Genomic DNA, 20030 nt, shown 5'->3' with positions numbered 1-20030 from the left:
TAATGATTTTTTTTATGGATACTGTGTACCATGCTCTCACGCATGTACTATTATTTTTGCTTGGTACTTGATATGCACTTCTTATTATGGCCGTGATATTGCTTGAATTATTTCAAGATTTCTTTTATTCTATCATGGCGTGCATGTGAATGAGGCATATTATTTTCTATTTCTTGGCTTCTGTAATATTTGCTTGTCTTCAAGACCAATGTACCTATGGGTATGCAATAATTCGCGGTTTATTCATAAATCTTCATGAATGTGATTATTCAGTCTCATTGATGACAAGCTCGTAATAGGTTCTTATTAAAGTTTGTTACATTCTTTGCCAGCATATTACAAGTGGATAGTTATGGCCTTTGCCCCCACTGTGTTATATTGATGCACCTACATTCATCTTGTTATTTTTGCTTCATTGTCGCAGCCAAGTGTCACTTTGGTTTTGAAGCTTTCATTTTCTGTCTTGTCATTATTTACATACTGCTATCTGGATGATTTGACAAGTGGTAAATTACTTCTAAAAGGATTAAATATTTATAAATATGGTTATAAAATTTGTCACAAAGTGGTTTTATTCTCATTGCGAAGTTTCATTTTGAAATCACATCAGCTAGGCTTATGCTCTCACTTAAATACAACATAAGAAGATTCCTTCAATAAAATAACATACAACTGATTGGAAAAGCATGCTTTATTTTCCTTACGCTAAAATATTTTAATCTTAAATCATAAATCTACCATTTTCTAAATATTTTATTTCTCGAACAACTTGAGAGGCTGAAGTATAATTTCCCCATTTAATACACTATGATATATGACACTTTAGCTTGTCTAAAGCAGTCTGTAATAAAGGTTTAATAAGGTGAATTATACGATGTCTTCCACAACCAAACATGTTTTACAGCTCAAAAATCCTGGGAACAGAAAAACGTGTCTTCACTGTTTATTGTGTTCGTGACTCAAACAAGCATGTTTCATGAATGTTGCTGATGTTCATCAAATATAGGCCTAAAACTTTGCAAATCTTCTGAAATGCTAGTGGGATTGACCTCAGACATTATAGTTATTACACATAATTTTAAATAACATGTGTTGAAACAGATACTCATTCACATTATCAAACAAAGAATTAAAATTTAAACATGAATAAATATATTTACAGAATCAGATTTACAGAACCTAACAACAGACTAATATAGATTATACACAGACCATTTCCGATTTCTTTTGTCTGAGATTCCTTATTTTTATTCATGCATTATGTTGACTAATTTCTAAAAATGATAGAGAATGTGGGTTTTTTTCAGTCAGCTATTCTGGAATTCAAGAAAGGTAAAGTAACAATTTTTTTGACAAGTAGATCAAGGTCTCTTTATATTTTAGTAAGGATTCGATGCCACTTGTAAAGCCATTAATGCAAGGTAAAGTAATTTTGTTATTGCTGGTATTACATAATTTCTCAGTGAGTTTTAGCATGATTCTGTGATGCCAGAATGGCCATGGCTGAATCACACCTTCAGTTGCAAGGCGGGCTTTGCAATCCATCTTGTTAAATGGATTTTTAAACTCTGTCATGCTCTTGAACCGTTGCATATTTTCTCCAAGAATCCCTTTAATGGGGGCAAGGAGTTAAGCATGACTTCATTAGCAAGACAGAGGCATACTTATGAGGAATGTTTTTTTTTCAGAATGTTGATAATGTTTTCAGTGAGTGAATGAGATATTTCAGAAACACATCTCAAAACATCTTTTTACTCACAGCTTTTCTGAGACCCTGACAGGTACTTACAAGAAAAAAGTCAGATATTCTTGGAAATAAAGGAAAGAGATGTTGCGGACTGGACTATGATATTCTTGCTTATTTGCATCAATTATTTTCAATGTCACATTTTACTTTAGCTATGTCTGAATGGTATTTTTATCTTTCTGGATTGAAAACTGTGAGTCATCTGCAGCATGGTTTCGGCATGGCTTCCAATCAGGATTGTTCTCCCTTTTTTAATAAAAGTGGGCAAGATAACTGTCATTGCCTTCTGTTCTTACAGGCAAAACCTGATACTGAATTTGTTGAGCAAGTCTCTCTTGAAATCAAACTGCCAGAAGAGAAGAAGAAACCTATGACTAAGGAAGAAGAGGAGGAGGAAGAAATCTACCAACTTCTGAAGAATGTTGAACCTGTTGAATATGAAAAAGTTTTACGTAAAAAGGGCATCATACAGTACAAAGTCATTAGGCAACATATTGAAAGGGTTACAAAACAACTTGCTGAGGAGGCTGTCTTGGCCGAAATGGAGGAAGTGACTATACAGCCAACCAAGGTTATTACTGAGGAGACGGCTGTAACCATTGTTGGTGTCAAGCCAGAAGAAGTTGAACCAACTGAAATCACTCTTGAGATAGCTCCTACTAAACCAGAGGAAGCAGTGCTGGGAGAAGTCTCCCTTGAAATCAAACTGCCAGAAGAGAAGAAGAAACCTATGACTAAGGAAGAACAGGAGGAGGAAGAAATCTACCAACTTCTGAAGAATGTTGAACCTGTTGAATATGAAAAGGTTCTACGTAAAAAGGGCATCATACAGTACAAAGCCATTAGGCAACATATTGAAAGGGTTACAAAACAACTTGCTGAGGAGGCTGTCTTGGCCAAGATGGAGGAAGTGACTTTTCAGCCAACCAAGGTTATTACGGAGGAGACGGCTGTAACCATTGTTGGTGTCAAGCCAGAAGAAGTTGAACCAACTGAAATCACTCTTGAAATAGCTCCTACTAAACCAGAGGAAGCAGTGCCGGGAGAAGTTTCCCTTGAAATCAAACTGCCAGAAGAGAAGAAGAAACCTATGACTAAGGAAGAACAGGAGGAGGAAGAAATCTACCAACTTCTGAAGAATGTTGAACCTGTTGAATATGAAAAGGTTCTACGTAAAAAGGGCATCATACAGTACAAAGCCATTAGGCAACATATTGAAAGGGTTACAAAACAACTTGCTGAGGAGGCTGTCTTGGCCGAGATGGAGGATGTGACTATACAGCCAACCGAGGTTATTACTGAGGAGACGGCTGTAACCATTGTTGGTGTCAAGCCAGAAGAAGTTGAACCAACTGAAATCACTCTTGAAATAGCTCCTACTAAACCAGAGGAAGCAATACCGGGAGAAGTCTCCCTTGAAATCAAACTGCCAGAAGAGAAGAAACCTATGACTAAGGAAGAAGAGGAGGAGGAAGAAATCTACCAACTTCTGAAGAATGTTGAACCTGTTGAATATGAAAAGGTTCTACGTAAAAAGGGCATCATACAGTACAAAGCCATTAGGCAACATATTGAAAGGGTTACAAAACAACTTGCTGAGGAGGCTGTCTTGGCCGAGATGGAGGATGTGACTATACAGCCAACCGAGGTTATTACTGAGGAGACGGCTGTAACCATTGTTGGTGTCAAGCCAGAAGAAGTTGAACCAACTGAAATCACTCTTGAAATAGCTCCTACTAAACCAGAGGAAGCAATACCGGGAGAAGTTTCCCTTGAAATCAAACTTCCAGAAGAGAAGAAGAAACCTATGTCGAAGGAAGAACAGGAGGAGGAAGAAATCTACCAACTTCTGAAGAATGTTGAACCTGTTGAATATGAAAAGGTTCTACGTAAAAAGGGCATCATACAGTACAAAGCCATTAGGCAACATATTGAAAGGGTTACAAAACAACTTGCTGAGGAGGCTGTCTTGGCCGAGATGGAGGAAGTGACTATACAGCCAACCGAGGTTATTACTGATGAGACGGCTGTAACCATTGTTGGTGTCAAGCCAGAAGAAGTTGAACCAACTGAAATCACTCTTGAAATAGCTCCTACTAAACCAGAGGAAGCAGTGCCGGGAGAAGTCTCCCTTGAAATCAAACTTCCAGAAGAGAAGAAGAAACCTATGACTAAGGAAGAACAGGAGGAGGAAGAAATCTACCAACTTCTGAAGAATGTTGAACCTGTTGAATATGAAAAGGTTTACGTAAAAAGGGCATCATACAGTACAAAGCCATTAGGCAACATATTGAAAGGGTTACAAAACAACTTGCTGAGGAGGCTGTCTTGGCCGAGATGGAGGAAGTGACTATACAGCCAACCGAGGTTATTACTGAGGAGACCGCTGTAACCATTGTTGGTGTCAAGCCAGAAGAAGTTGAACCAACTGAAATCACTCTTGAAATAGCTCCTACTAAACCAGAGGAAGCAGTGCCGGGAGAAGTCTCCCTTGAAATCAAACTGCCAGAAGAGAAGAAGAAACCTATGACTAAGGAAGAACAGGAGGAGGAAGAAATCTACCAACTTCTGAAGAATGTTGAACCTGTTGAATATGAAAAGGTTCTACGTAAAAAGGGCATCATACAGTACAAAGCCATTAGGCAACATATTGAAAGGGTTACAAAACAACTTGCTGAGGAGGCTGTCTTGGCCGAGATGGAGGATGTGACTATACAGCCAACCGAGGTTATTACTGAGGAGATGGCTGTAACCACTGTTGGTGTCAAGCCAGAAGAAGTTGAACCAACTGAAATCACTCTTGAAATAGCTCCTACTAAACCAGAGGAAGCAATACCGGGAGAAGTTTCCCTTGAAATCAAACTTCCAGAAGAGAAGAAGAAACCTATGTCGAAGGAAGAACAGGAGGAGGAAGAAATCTACCAACTTCTGAAGAATGTTGAACCTGTTGAATATGAAAAGGTTCTACGTAAAAAGGGCATCATACAGTACAAAGCCATTAGGCAACATATTGAAAGGGTTACAAAACAACTTGCTGAGGAGGCTGTCTTGGCCGAGATGGAGGAAGTGACTATACAGCCAACCGAGGTTATTACTGATGAGACGGCTGTAACCATTGTTGGTGTCAAGCCAGAAGAAGTTGAACCAACTGAAATCACTCTTGAAATAGCTCCTACTAAACCAGAGGAAGCAGTGCCGGGAGAAGTCTCCCTTGAAATCAAACTTCCAGAAGAGAAGAAGAAACCTATGACTAAGGAAGAACAGGAGGAGGAAGAAATCTACCAACTTCTGAAGAATGTTGAACCTGTTGAATATGAAAAGGTTTTACGTAAAAAGGGCATCATACAGTACAAAGCCATTAGGCAACATATTGAAAGGGTTACAAAACAACTTGCTGAGGAGGCTGTCTTGGCCGAGATGGAGGAAGTGACTATACAGCCAACCGAGGTTATTACTGAGGAGACGGCTGTAACCATTGTTGGTGTCAAGCCAGAAGAAGTTGAACCAACTGAAATCACTCTTGAAATAGCTCCTACTAAACCAGAGGAAGCAGTGCCGGGAGAAGTCTCCCTTGAAATCAAACTGCCAGAAGAGAAGAAGAAACCTATGACTAAGGAAGAACAGGAGGAGGAAGAAATCTACCAACTTCTGAAGAATGTTGAACCTGTTGAATATGAAAAGGTTCTACGTAAAAAGGGCATCATACAGTACAAAGCCATTAGGCAACATATTGAAAGGGTTACAAAACAACTTGCTGAGGAGGCTGTCTTGGCCGAGATGGAGGATGTGACTATACAGCCAACCGAGGTTATTACTGAGGAGATGGCTGTAACCACTGTTGGTGTCAAGCCAGAAGAAGTTGAACCAACTGAAATCACTCTTGAAATAGCTCCTACTAAACCAGAGGAAGCAATACCGGGAGAAGTTTCCCTTGAAATCAAACTTCCAGAAGAGAAGAAGAAACCTATGTCGAAGGAAGAACAGGAGGAGGAAGAAATCTACCAACTTCTGAAGAATGTTGAACCTGTTGAATATGAAAAGGTTCTACGTAAGAAGGGCATCATACAGTACAAAGCCATTAGGCAACATATTGAAAGGGTTACAAAACAACTTGCTGAGGAGGCTGTCTTGGCCGAGATGGAGGAAGTGACTATACAGCCAACCGAGGTTATTACTGAGGAGACGGCTGTAACCATTGTTGGTGTCAAGCCAGAAGAAGTTGAACCAACTGAAATCACTCTTGAAATAGATCCTACTAAACCAGAGGAAGCAGTGCCGGGAGAAGTCTCCCTTGAAATCAAACTGCCAGAAGAGAAGAAGAAACCTATGACTAAGGAAGAACAGGAGGAGGAAGAAATCTACCAACTTCTGAAGAATGTTGAACCTGTTGAATATGAAAAGGTTCTACGTAAAAAGGGCATCATACAGTACAAAGCCATTAGGCAACATATTGAAAGGGTTACAAAACAACTTGCTGAGGAGGCTGTCTTGGCCGAGATGGAGGATGTGACTATACAGCCAACCGAGGTTATTACTGAGGAGATGGCTGTAACCACTGTTGGTGTCAAGCCAGAAGAAGTTGAACCAACTGAAATCACTCTTGAAATAGCTCCTACTAAACCAGAGGAAGCAATACCGGGAGAAGTTTCCCTTGAAATCAAACTTCCAGAAGAGAAGAAGAAACCTATGTCGAAGGAAGAACAGGAGGAGGAAGAAATCTACCAACTTCTGAAGAATGTTGAACCTGTTGAATATGAAAAGGTTCTACGTAAAAAGGGCATCATACAGTACAAAGCCATTAGGCAACATATTGAAAGGGTTACAAAACAACTTGCTGAGGAGGCTGTCTTGGCCGAGATGGAGGAAGTGACTATACAGCCAACCGAGGTTATTACTGATGAGACGGCTGTAACCATTGTTGGTGTCAAGCCAGAAGAAGTTGAACCAACTGAAATCACTCTTGAAATAGCTCCTACTAAACCAGAGGAAGCAGTGCCGGGAGAAGTCTCCCTTGAAATCAAACTTCCAGAAGAGAAGAAGAAACCTATGACTAAGGAAGAACAGGAGGAGGAAGAAATCTACCAACTTCTGAAGAATGTTGAACCTGTTGAATATGAAAAGGTTTTACGTAAAAAGGGCATCATACAGTACAAAGCCATTAGGCAACATATTGAAAGGGTTACAAAACAACTTGCTGAGGAGGCTGTCTTGGCCGAGATGGAGGAAGTGACTATACAGCCAACCGAGGTTATTACTGAGGAGACGGCTGTAACCATTGTTGGTGTCAAGCCAGAAGAAGTTGAACCAACTGAAATCACTCTTGAAATAGCTCCTACTAAACCAGAGGAAGCAATACCGGGAGAAGTTTCCCTTGAAATCAAACTGCCAGAAGAGAAGAAGAAACCTATGTCGAAGGAAGAACAGGAGGAGGAAGAAATCTACCAACTTCTGAAGAATGTTGAACCTGTTGAATATGAAAAGGTTCTACGTAAGAAGGGCATCATACAGTACAAAGCCATTAGGCAACATATTGAAAGGGTTACAAAACAACTTGCTGAGGAGGCTGTCTTGGCCGAGATGGAGGAAGTGACTATACAGCCAACCGAGGTTATTACTGATGAGACGGCTGTAACCATTGTTGGTGTCAAGCCAGAAGAAGTTGAACCAACTGAAATCACTCTTGAAATAGCTCCTACTAAACCAGAGGAAGCAGTGCCGGGAGAAGTCTCCCTTGAAATCAAACTTCCAGAAGAGAAGAAGAAACCTATGACTAAGGAAGAACAGGAGGAGGAAGAAATCTACCAACTTCTGAAGAATGTTGAACCTGTTGAATATGAAAAGGTTTTACGTAAAAAGGGCATCATACAGTACAAAGCCATTAGGCAACATATTGAAAGGGTTACAAAACAACTTGCTGAGGAGGCTGTCTTGGCCGAGATGGAGGAAGTGACTATACAGCCAACCGAGGTTATTACTGAGGAGAAGGCTGTAACCATTGTTGGTGTCAAGCCAGAAGAAGTTGAACCAACTGAAATCACTCTTGAAATAGCTCCTACTAAACCAGAGGAAGCAGTGCCGGGAGAAGTCTCCCTTGAAATCAAACTGCCAGAAGAGAAGAAGAAACCTATGACTAAGGAAGAACAGGAGGAGGAAGAAATCTACCAACTTCTGAAGAATGTTGAACCTGTTGAATATGAAAAGGTTCTACGTAAAAAGGGCATCATACAGTACAAAGCCATTAGGCAACATATTGAAAGGGTTACAAAACAACTTGCTGAGGAGGCTGTCTTGGCCGAGATGGAGGATGTGACTATACAGCCAACCGAGGTTATTACTGAGGAGATGGCTGTAACCACTGTTGGTGTCAAGCCAGAAGAAGTTGAACCAACTGAAATCACTCTTGAAATAGCTCCTACTAAACCAGAGGAAGCAGTACCGGGAGAAGTCTCCCTTGAAATCAAACTGCCAGAAGAGAAGAAGAAACCTATGACTAAGGAAGAACAGGAGAAGGAGGAAATCTACCAACTTCTGAAGAATGTTGAACCTGTTGAATATGAAAAGGTTCTACGTAAAAAGGGCATCATACAGTACAAAGCCATTAGGCAACATATTGAAAGGGTTACAAAACAACTTGCTGAGGAGGCTGTCTTGGCCGAGATGGAGGATGTGACTATACAGCCAACCGAGGTTATTACTGAGGAGACGGCTGTAACCATTGTTGGTGTCAAGCCAGAAGAAGTTGAACCAACTGAAATCACTCTTGAAATAGCTCCTACTAAACCAGAGGAAGCAATACCGGGAGAAGTCTCCCTTGAAATCAAACTGCCAGAAGAGAAGAAGAAACCTATGACTAAGGAAGAACAGGAGGAGGAAGAAATCTACCAACTTCTGAAGAATGTTGAACCTATTGAATATGAAAAGGTTCTACGTAAAAAGGGCATCATACAGTACAAAGCCATTAGGCAACATATTGAAAGGGTTACAAAACAACTTGCTGAGGAGGCTGTCTTGGCCGAGATGGAGGAAGTGACTATACAGCCAACCGAGGTTATTACTGAGGAGACGGCTGTAACCATTGTTGGTGTCAAGCCAGAAGAAGTTGAACCAACTGAAATCACTCTTGAAATAGCTCCTACTAAACCAGAGGAAGCAGTGCCGGGAGAAGTCTCCCTTGAAATCAAACTTCCAGAAGAGAAGAAGAAACCTATGACTAAGGAAGAACAGGAGGAGGAAGAAATCTACCAACTTCTGAAGAATGTTGAACCTGTTGAATATGAAAAGGTTCTACGTAAAAAGGGCATCATACAGTACAAAGCCATTAGGCAACATATTGAAAGGGTTACAAAACAACTTGCTGAGGAGGCTGTCTTGGCCAAGATGGAGGAAGTGACTTTTCAGCCAACCAAGGTTATTACGGAGGAGACGGCTGTAACCATTGTTGGTGTCAAGCCAGAAGAAGTTGAACCAACTGAAATCACTCTTGAAATAGCTCCTACTAAACCAGAGGAAGCAGTACCGGGAGAAGTCTCCCTTGAAATCAAACTGCCAGAAGAGAAGAAGAAACCTATGACTAAGGAAGAACAGGAGAAGGAGGAAATCTACCAACTTCTGAAGAATGTTGAACCTGTTGAATATGAAAAGGTTCTACGTAAAAAGGGCATCATACAGTACAAAGCCATTAGGCAACATATTGAAAGGGTTACAAAACAACTTGCTGAGGAGGCTGTCTTGGCCGAGATGGAGGATGTGACTATACAGCCAACCGAGGTTATTACTGAGGAGACGGCTGTAACCATTGTTGGTGTCAAGCCAGAAGAAGTTGAACCAACTGAAATCACTCTTGAAATAGCTCCTACTAAACCAGAGGAAGCAATACCGGGAGAAGTCTCCCTTGAAATCAAACTGCCAGAAGAGAAGAAACCTATGACTAAGGAAGAAGAGGAGGAGGAAGAAATCTACCAACTTCTGAAGAATGTTGAACCTGTTGAATATGAAAAGGTTCTACGTAAAAAGGGCATCATACAGTACAAAGCCATTAGGCAACATATTGAAAGGGTTACAAAACAACTTGCTGAGGAGGCTGTCTTGGCCGAGATGGAGGAAGTGACTATACAGCCAACCGAGGTTATTACTGATGAGACGGCTGTAACCATTGTTGGTGTCAAGCCAGAAGAAGTTGAACCAACTGAAATCACTCTTGAAATAGCTCCTACTAAACCAGAGGAAGCAGTGCCGGGAGAAGTCTCCCTTGAAATCAAACTGCCAGAAGAGAAGAAGAAACCTATGACTAAGGAAGAACAGGAGGAGGAAGAAATCTACCAACTTCTGAAGAATGTTGAACCTGTTGAATATGAAAAGGTTCTACGTAAAAAGGGCATCATACAGTACAAAGCCATTAGGCAACATATTGAAAGGGTTACAAAACAACTTGCTGAGGAGGCTGTCTTGGCCGAGATGGAGGAAGTGACTATACAGCCAACTGAGGTTATTACTGAGGAGATGGCTGTAACCATTGTTGGTGTCAAGCCAGAAGAAGTTGAACCAACTGAAATCACTCTTGAAATAGCTTCTACTAAACCAGAGGAAGCAGTGCCGGGAGAAGTCTCCCTTGAAATCAAACTGCCAGAAGAGAAGAAGAAACCTATGACTAAGGAAGAACAGGAGGAGGAAGAAATCTACCAACTTCTGAAGATTGTTGAACCTGTTGAATATGAAAAGGTTCTACGTAAAAAGGGCATCATACAGTACAAAGCCATTAGGCAACATATTGAAAGGGTTACAAAACAACTTGCTGAGGAGGCTGTCTTGGCCAAGATGGAGGAAGTGACTATAGAGCCAACCAAAGTTATTACTGAGGAGACGGCTGTAACCATTGTTGGTGTCAAGCCAGAAGAAGTTGAACCAACTGAAATCACTCTTGAAATAGCTTCTACTAAACCAGAGGAAGCAGTGATGGGAGAAGTCTCCCTTGAAATCAAACTGCCAGAAGAGAAGAAGAAACCTATGACTAAGGAAGAACAGGAGGAGGAAGAAATCTACCAACTTCTGAAGAATGTTGAACCTGTTGAATATGAAAAGGTTCTACGTAAAAAGGGCATCATACAGTACAAAGCCATTAGGCAACATATTGAAAGGGTTACAAAACAACTTGCTGAGGAGGCTGTCTTGGCCGAGATGGAGGATGTGACTATACAGCCAACCGAGGTTATTACTGAGGAGACGGCTGTAACCATTGTTGGTGTCAAGCCAGAAGAAGTTGAACCAACTGAAATCACTCTTGAAATAGCTCCTACTAAACCAGAGGAAGCAATACCGGGAGAAGTCTCCCTTGAAATCAAACTGCCAGAAGAGAAGAGGAAACCTATGACTAAGGAAGAACAGGAGGAGGAAGAAATCTACCAACTTCTGAAGAATGTTGAACCTGTTGAATATGAAAAGGTTCTACGTAAAAAGGGCATCATACAGTACAAAGCCATTAGGCAACATATTGAAAGGGTTACAAAACAACTTGCTGAGGAGGCTGTCTTGGCCGAGATGGAGGATGTGACTATACAGCCAACCGAAGTTATTACTGAGGAGACGGCTGTAACCATTGTTGGTGTCAAGCCAGAAGAAGTTGAACCAACTGAAATCACTCTTGAAATAGCTCCTACTAAACCAGAGGAAGCAATACCGGGAGAAGTCTCCCTTGAAATCAAACTGCCAGAAGAGAAGAGGAAACCTATGACTAAGGAAGAACAGGAGGAGGAAGAAATCTACCAACTTCTGAAGAATGTTGAACCTGTTGAATATGAAAAGGTTCTTCGTAAAAAGGGCATCATACAGTACAAAGCCATTAGGCAACATATTGAAAGGGTTACAAAACAACTTGCTGAGGAGGCTCTCTTGGCCAAAATGGAGGAAGTGACTATACAGCCAACCGAGGTTATTACTGAGGAGACGGCTGTAACCATTGTTGGTGTCAAGCCAGAAGAAGTTGAACCAACTGAAATCACTCTTGAAATAGCTCCTACTAAACCAGAGGAAGCAGTGCCGGGAGAAGTCTCCCTTGAAATCAAACTGCCAGAAGAGAAGAAGAAACCTATGACTAAGGAAGAAGAGGAGGAGGAAGAAATCTACCAACTTCTGAAGAATGTTGAACCTGTTGAATATGAAAAGGTTCTACGTAAAAAGGGCATCATACAGTACAAAGCCATTAGGCAACATATTGAAAGGGTTACAAAACAACTTGCTGAGGAGGCTGTCTTGGCCGAGATGGAGGAAGTGACTATACAGCCAACCGAGGTTATTACTGAGGAGACGGCTGTAACCATTGTTGGTGTCAAGCCAGAAGAAGTTGAACCAACTGAAATCACTCTTGAAATAGCTCCTACTAAAACAGAGGAAGCAGTGCCGGGAGAAGTCTCCCTTGAAATCATACTGCCAGAAGAGAAGAAGAAACCTATGACTAAGGAAGAACAGGAGGAGGAAGAAATCTACCAACTTCTGAAGAATGTTGAACCTGTTGAATATGAAAACGTTTTACGTAAGAAAGGCATCACACAGTACAAAGCCATTAGGCAACATATTGATATTGTTGAGGCACGTAAGAAAGAAGAAGAATCTGCTGCATACAAATCTGATTCTGCCGATGTAGTTTTGAAATTTGAAGATGACCAATCTGCCATTCAACACACCATTAAAAAAACAAAGGTAAGGCTTGCTTACGACTCATGTAATATTCAGTTAGAATTATTTCCATATTTTCAATATTTCCTAAATTCTATTGATATGAACACATTATGTCATTTTATCCATATTGAAGAAAAAAAATTCATTTTTATCATGGCTGTTTCTCTCCTTTTCTCCTTTCATTTCATGAGAAAGAATGAGAACTATCACCTTATGGAAAGCTATCTTATTCACAGTGATAGTGAATGGAAAATGAAACCTTTGGAATAAGATGCAATATTCAAATGTTCATGACTTTCTCATTATTGGTCCATTTTTTCTCAAATTTTCTTAGATTTTTTCTCTTTCGAAAGGTTTCATTCCCCTTTAAAAACTATTGCCTTGTGGAAATTTACTCATTCGCATTGATAGTTAATTCTGACATTATACAAATAATGAATGTTTATGAGTGCAATGGACAGAATACTTCATGAGGTGAAGATGAAATGATCCAAGGATCATTCATTTCATCTTCCATCGAATGAAAAGAATATTCATTATTCGGTTTATATGACACCTAGAAATAGATTCTTCTTTATATAAAATATGTATATTTCATTGCAAAATATGCTCATGCAGTGCAAGCTGTTTCTTTTGATTATGCGTGCCTGCAGTCTGGGTGCGCACGTGCAATACAAAATCGTATGGATCCAAAATAACACTTGAATGGATCGAATTTGCACGGTTGCTGACATCAATGTAAAATGGGCTGAATGATAGATATCGACCAACCAATCAAATGACAAAGATCTACCTAGGCGTCAAATATTTCGTTAAATAGCATTGTTATATTGTAGGAAAGACATGATAAATTATCTTGTTTGAAGAAAATGTGGTCTAAATAGATTCATTGACCAAGCATGTAGACTCTCTAGATATGAATATTATGGAATGTTTAAAGTTGCCTGTTTCTCATTTGTCAAATGCTATGGATGACTTGGGCGATTTGCTTCAAAACTTTAAATCCTAGTATCAACGCACCTATGGAACCAACAACTGCTGTCAGTCTCTTGCTTCGCTTTCTGATTAAAAGGGGATTTTTTTTTACCAGAATCATATCTGTCAGACACAGATTTCAAATATTTTCTTATATATTCAATTGCTATCATGCTCAAGATAGTTTTTAATGCTACTGCAGCCCTGATGCCCTGGGCCCAAGATACCCCACTGCCCATACAATTAAATCACTGACATAGAAGTGAAAGTAATAGAATCTAGCCGATTGTTAGGCACTAGAAGGATTACAACGAGGATAATTACGAAGAATACTACTAAAACATAACTATGGAGCTGTTCATTTAAGGGGAAGTTGACCCTGAAAGAAAAGTTTGTTGTTAAAGTAGCAGATTTTTTTTGTGAAAATATTGGTAAACGTTTGAGAAAAATCCATTTAGTATTGAGAAATATATTAACATTTTAAGTTTGGGATTTGTGAGGTAATATACGAGCAGATGCCCCATTTTTGTTATGTAATATAAAATGCATAAATTTAAATTTTTTAATGGTTTGTGGTGACATATTTTTGTTTTCTTTTTAGGAATGGGTGTGAAATATGAATTGTCTATTGATATACTGAACGTATAGTGAAAACCATTTCCATTTTTTTAGAAAATGACATTTCGATACGATATGTAGGAAAGCTGCTTGCATATGACGTTACAAATCGTAAAATTAGAATTCTAATAACTTTTTTTTATTCTTTGATGGATTTTTCTTAAGCCTTCAGCAACATTTTTTCAAATTAACTTTTCCTGTTATTTTTAAGATAAACTTTTTTTCAGGGTGACCTTTCCCTTTAAAGTCTTAAATTTACATATTTCTTGGCTCTCCAAATGAGTGAAGAATTCCCTCGAACAAACTCCCAAGTTTTTCAAAAAATTCAATAACGGACAACACATTTTTCTCAGTGAGAGAAAGAAGTAACCTTTATTTTGACTTAGAAAAACGAAATTGAAACAAAAATAAAAAGTCAAAATAGGCTTTCGACCAAACAAATTCCAGTGGAGGGTGCAAGGAACAGATTTCCCACATTATAAGATGCTGTTCAAATAACTGACAGATGAAGTGATATCATCATGGCCTCTTTAATATGAACGAATTATAGTAAAGTGAGGGCAAGGCAAACGAGCAACAGTTTCGCTTATTAACGTAGAGTACAAGAAATGTCAGGGGAAATAGTTTGCTGAGGAAGGTTGAAATGTCTTTCAGCAAGGGTTGGATATGTTACATATTCATTGCTGTTGCCTATTCGCCAAGCATTTTGATTATGTTAAAGATTGACCTATTGCAGCCTTGTCATACAGATATTCTTTCCCACCATATTTAATCGTTCTGAATCAGATGCTAGTTTTGAAATTTATTTTGGTTAATGGATTCTCATTTTTTTACAAGGTGCACATTGATGTCTGTTGACTTTAGCCTATAATCCCTCAGATGTGGGTTAAACAGTCTGGAGCATGCGATTAGTACATTTATTTGCATCATTTTATCATGAATGGATAGCTAGTTTTAATTCTGTCTTTTTCTCTCTTGCTTGTCTTCATTTTCTACTGGAACAATGAAATTTGACTCGTATGAATTATATTATTCAGGTAATTTCAGTTATACAAGTATATCTCTTTTTTAAGAAAGAAATAATAATTCAGTGACAATAAATTTCATATTCCCTACACTTCATCCGATCATAGTTTGAATGTATTCTTGGCATCAATGATCACCATTTATATTTTGAAAATACCATGGAAGATTCGACTTTGTTCACCAACATACTCAACACTTTGGACACCATTAATAATGTAAACTGAAAGAAAAATCTCACGACTTCCTTTAACATAATATGTACTTGAACCTCTACAGTGGAAGAAACTGACATTCAGCAGTCAGTACCACCCATTTTTAGAAAAATATTCTTCAGTCATGATCCTTGAAACATCAATGAGGTATTTCTGGATGTATAATACGTCGTTCTTTTAGCTGATATGGGTTTCTTGAATCATTGACTTGAAAATTCTGTCATAAATAGTCATTGAAATTTGGATTTCCTTTCATTAGTACAACTCATATGTATATGTATAAGATGAATTATCAGACACAACTTCTTTTTAATCTATTCACAAGTTTTGCTTTGATGATAAGCACATTCTTTTACTAAAATGACAACGCCGCTTCTATTCCACATATTTATAAAAAGTATATCATTTGCTGCAGTACAAGGTTTGTTCACAATATACATTTATTTTGATGGCATGGTATTTTTCTTTTATTCTACCTGATATGAACGTAGGTATTTTGTATTGATGCACCACATTTTGCTTGTGAAAAATCAATACATGTAAAGAATAATTAAGACAATACTCTGATATTCAGCATGTTAATTTCACTATTGCATGGACCAGTGGAGTTGCTGTTTCTTTTATTTTATTGCGGATGGGGCTATCATCTTCAACCCGTTATTTCTAATAGACACTGATGAGCATTAGGAGGGTATAAATGTCCGAAATGCCAAGTGAGCGTTGAAAAATGGGCTGAAAATGGGTCATCCTATCAGCAAGCTTACATTTTCGTTTCCGTGCTGAAGCTTAATGCATGGTGTACATATCGGAACTTCGCATGAAGCGCACTTCGCATGACAAGATTGGCAACGCTTGCGTTCAACCAGCATTGGGGTTTTTCAGCCGTTTGAGTGCATGAAGTTTGCATTATACCATCAAGGGTACAATTCGAATTTCGTCGATTCTGATTTCAGGATGGAAAGCTACCGGAAGAAATGGAAATCTCACTTGAAATAACTACAGATCAGAAGCCGGTATCAGACACAACTTCAACTGTCGAGATTGTTACTATTGAACCATCTAAACCAAAGGAAGTGGCTCCCACTGAAGTACAAATTAAGATCGCTCCTAAGAAACCAGAGGAGGACGAAAAGGTTGAGGTTAAGATCATGAAAAAGAAACCAGAAGAAAAGGAACAGGCCGTTGCGGTAAAGGTGCCTGAAAAGAAGAAGCCTCTGACTAAAGAAGAAAAAGAAGCAGAAGAAGTCTTTGAACTTCTTAAGGATGTGCAACCCGAGCAGTATGAAAAGGTTTTGAGGAAGAAAGGTGTCATCCAGACTAAGGTCATCAAGAAACACATTGAGATGGTTGAAAAACGTAAGGCAGAAGAAGCAACTTTGGAAGAAATGGAGATCACTCTGGACAAACCAACAGAAGCAGCACCAGAGGAGACAGTTGTTACTATTGAACCATCTCAACCAGAGGAAGCGGCACCGACTGAAGTAGAAATAAAGATCGCTCCTAAGAAACCAGAGGAGGAAAAGGTCGAGGTTAAAATCATGAAAAAGAAACCAGAAGAAAAGGAAGAGGCTGTTGAAGTAAAGGTTCCTGAAAAGAAGAAGCCTCTGACCAAAGAAGAAAAGGAAGCAGAAGAAGTCTTTGAACTACTTAAGGATGTACAACCTGAGCAGTATGAAAAGGTTTTGAGGAAGAAAGGCGTCATCCAGACTAAGGTCATCAAGAAACACATTGAGATGGTTGAAAAACGTAAGGCTGAAGAAGCAACTTTGGAAGAAATGGAGATCACTCTGGACAAACCAACAGAAGCAGCACCAGAGGAGACAGTTGTTACTATTGAACCATCTCAACCAGAGGAAGCGGCTCCGACTGAAGTAGAAATAAAGATCGCTCCTAAGAAACCAGAGGAGGAAAAGGTCGAGGTTAAAATCATGAAAAAGAAACCAGATGAAAAAGAAGAGGCTGTTGAAGTAAAGGTTCCTGAAAAGAAGAAGCCTCTGACCAAAGAAGAAAAGGAAGCAGAAGAAGTCTTTGAACTACTTAAGGATGTACAACCTGAGCAGTATGAAAAGGTTTTGAGGAAGAAAGGCGTCATCCAGACTAAGGTCATCAAGAAACACATCGAGATGGTTGAAAAACGTAAGGCTGAAGAAGCAACTCTGGAAGAAATGGAGATCACTCTGGACAAACCAACAGAAGCAGCACCAGAGGAGACAGTTGTTACTATTGAACCATCTCAACCAGAGGAAGCGGCTCCCACTGAAGTAGAAATTAAGATCGCTCCTAAGAAACCAGAGGAGGAGGAAAAGGTTGAGGTAAAGATCATAAAAAAGAAACCAGAAGAAAAGGAAGAGGCTGTTGAGGTAAAGGTGCCTGAAAAGAAGAAGCCTCTGACCAAAGAAGAAAAGGAAGCAGAAGAAGTCTTTGAACTTCTTAAGGATGTGCAACCCGAGCAGTATGAAAAGGTGTTGAGGAAGAAAGGTGTAATCCAGACTAAGGTCATCAAGAAACACATCGAGATGGTTGAGAAACGTAAGGCCGAAGAAGCAACTCTGGAAGAAATGGAGATCACTCTGGACAAACCAACAGAAGCAGCACCAGAGGAGACAGTTGTTACTATTGAACCATCTCAACCAGAGGAAGCGGCTCCCACTGAAGTAGAAATTAAGATCGCTCCTAAGAAACCAGAGGAGGAGGAAAAGGTCGAGGTTAAGATCATAAAAAAGAAACCAGAAGAAAAGGAAGAGGCTGTTGAGGTAAAGGTGCCTGAAAAGAAGAAACCTCTGACCAAAGAAGAAAAGGAAGCAGAAGAAGTCTTTGAACTTCTTAAGGATGTGCAACCCGAGCAGTATGAAAAGGTTTTGAGGAAGAAAGGTGTCATCCAGACTAAGGTCATCAAGAAACACATCGAGATGGTTGAGAAACGTAAGGCTGAAGAAGCAACTCTGGAAGAAATGGAGATCACTCTGGACAAACCAACAGAAGCAGCACCAGAGGAGACAGTTGTTACTATTGAACCATCTCAACCAGAGGAAGCGGCTCCCACTGAAGTAGAAATTAAGATCGCTCCTAAGAAACCAGAGGAGGAGGAAAAGGTTGAGGTAAAGATCATGAAAAAGAAACCAGAAGAAAAGGAAGAGGCTGTTGAGGTAAAGGTGCCTGAAAAGAAGAAGCCTCTGACCAAAGAAGAAAAGGAAGCAGAAGAAGTCTTTGAACTACTTAAGGATGTGCAACCCGAGCAGTATGAAAAGGTGTTGAGGAAGAAAGGTGTAATCCAGACTAAGGTCATCAAGAAACACATCGAGATGGTTGAGAAACGTAAGGCTGAAGAAGCAACTCTGGAGGAAATTGAGATCACTCTGGACAAACCAACAGAAGCAGCACCAGAGGAGACAGTTGTTACTATTGAACCATCTCAACCAGAGGAAGCGGCTCCCACTGAAGTAGAAATTAAGATTGCTCCTAAGAAACCAGAGGAGGAGGAAAAGGTCGAGGTTAAGATCACGAAAAAGAAACCAGAAGAAAAGGAAGAGGCTGTTGAGGTAAAGGTGCCTGAAAAGAAGAAACCTCTGACCAAAGAAGAAAAGGAAGCAGAAGAAGTCTTTGAACTACTTAAGGATGTACAACCCGAGCAGTATGAAAAGGTTTTGAGGAAGAAAGGTATCGTCCAGACTAAGGTCATCAAGAAACACATCGAGATGGTTGAGAAACGTAAGGTCGAAGAAGCAACTCTGGAAGAAATGGAGATCACTCTGGACAAACCAACAGAAGCAGCACCAGAGGAGACAGTTGTTACTATTGAACCATCTCAACCAGAGGAAGCGGCTCCCACTGAAGTAGAAATTAAGATCGCTCCTAAGAAACCAGAGGAGGAGGAAAAGGTTGAGGTAAAGATCATGAAAAAGAAACCAGAAGAAAAGGAAGAGGCTGTTGAGGTAAAGGTGCCTGAAAAGAAGAAGCCTCTGACCAAAGAAGAAAAGGAAGCAGAAGAAGTCTTTGAACTTCTTAAGGATGTGCAACCCGAGCAGTATGAAAAGGTGTTGAGGAAGAAAGGTGTAATCCAGACTAAGGTCATCAAGAAACACATCGAGATGGTTGAGAAACGTAAGGCTGAAGAAGCAACTCTGGAGGAAATTGAGATCACTCTGGACAAACCAACAGAAGCAGCACCAGAGGAGACAGTTGTTACTATTGAACCATCTCAACCAGAGGAAGCGGCTCCCACTGAAGTAGAAATTAAGATTGCTCCTAAGAAACCAGAGGAGGAGGAAAAGGTCGAGGTTAAGATCACGAAAAAGAAACCAGAAGAAAAGGAAGAGGCTGTTGAGGTAAAGGTGCCTGAAAAGAAGAAACCTCTGACCAAAGAAGAAAAGGAAGCAGAAGAAGTCTTTGAACTACTTAAGGATGTACAACCCGAGCAGTATGAAAAGGTTTTGAGGAAGAAAGGTATCGTCCAGACTAAGGTCATCAAGAAACACATCGAGATGGTTGAGAAACGTAAGGCCGAAGAAGCAACTCTGGAAGAAATGGAGATCACTCTGGACAAACCAACAGAAGCAGCACCAGAGGAGACAGTTGTTACTATTGAACCATCTCAACCAGAGGAAGCGGCTCCCACTGAAGTAGAAATTAAGATCGCTCCTAAGAAACCAGAGGAGGAGGAAAAGGTCGAGGTTAAGATCATAAAAAAGAAACCAGAAGAAAAGGAAGCAGAAGAAGTCTTTGAACTTCTTAAGGATGTGCAACCCGAGCAGTATGAAAAGGTTTTGAGGAAGAAAGGTGTA

General features: G+C 39.8%; 1 protein-coding gene across 1 annotated transcript in view; it reads left to right on the top strand.

Moving 5' to 3' along the window:
• LOC121432078 (titin-like) overlaps window positions 1–20030 on the top strand; it is a 116679-nt gene that overhangs the window by 85169 nt on the left and 11480 nt on the right. Inside the window, exon 39 of the mRNA XM_041629929.1 lies at window positions 16203–19913. Within this exon, the coding sequence (XP_041485863.1) occupies window positions 16203–19913 (3711 nt within the window). The remainder of the gene's footprint in view (window positions 1–16202; window positions 19914–20030) is intronic.

Source organism: Lytechinus variegatus, chromosome 1, assembly GCF_018143015.1.
Source record: "Lytechinus variegatus isolate NC3 chromosome 1, Lvar_3.0, whole genome shotgun sequence".
Classification (NCBI taxonomy): Eukaryota; Metazoa; Echinodermata; class Echinoidea; order Temnopleuroida; family Toxopneustidae; genus Lytechinus; species Lytechinus variegatus.
This window is presented reverse-complemented; position numbering and strand designations above follow the sequence as displayed.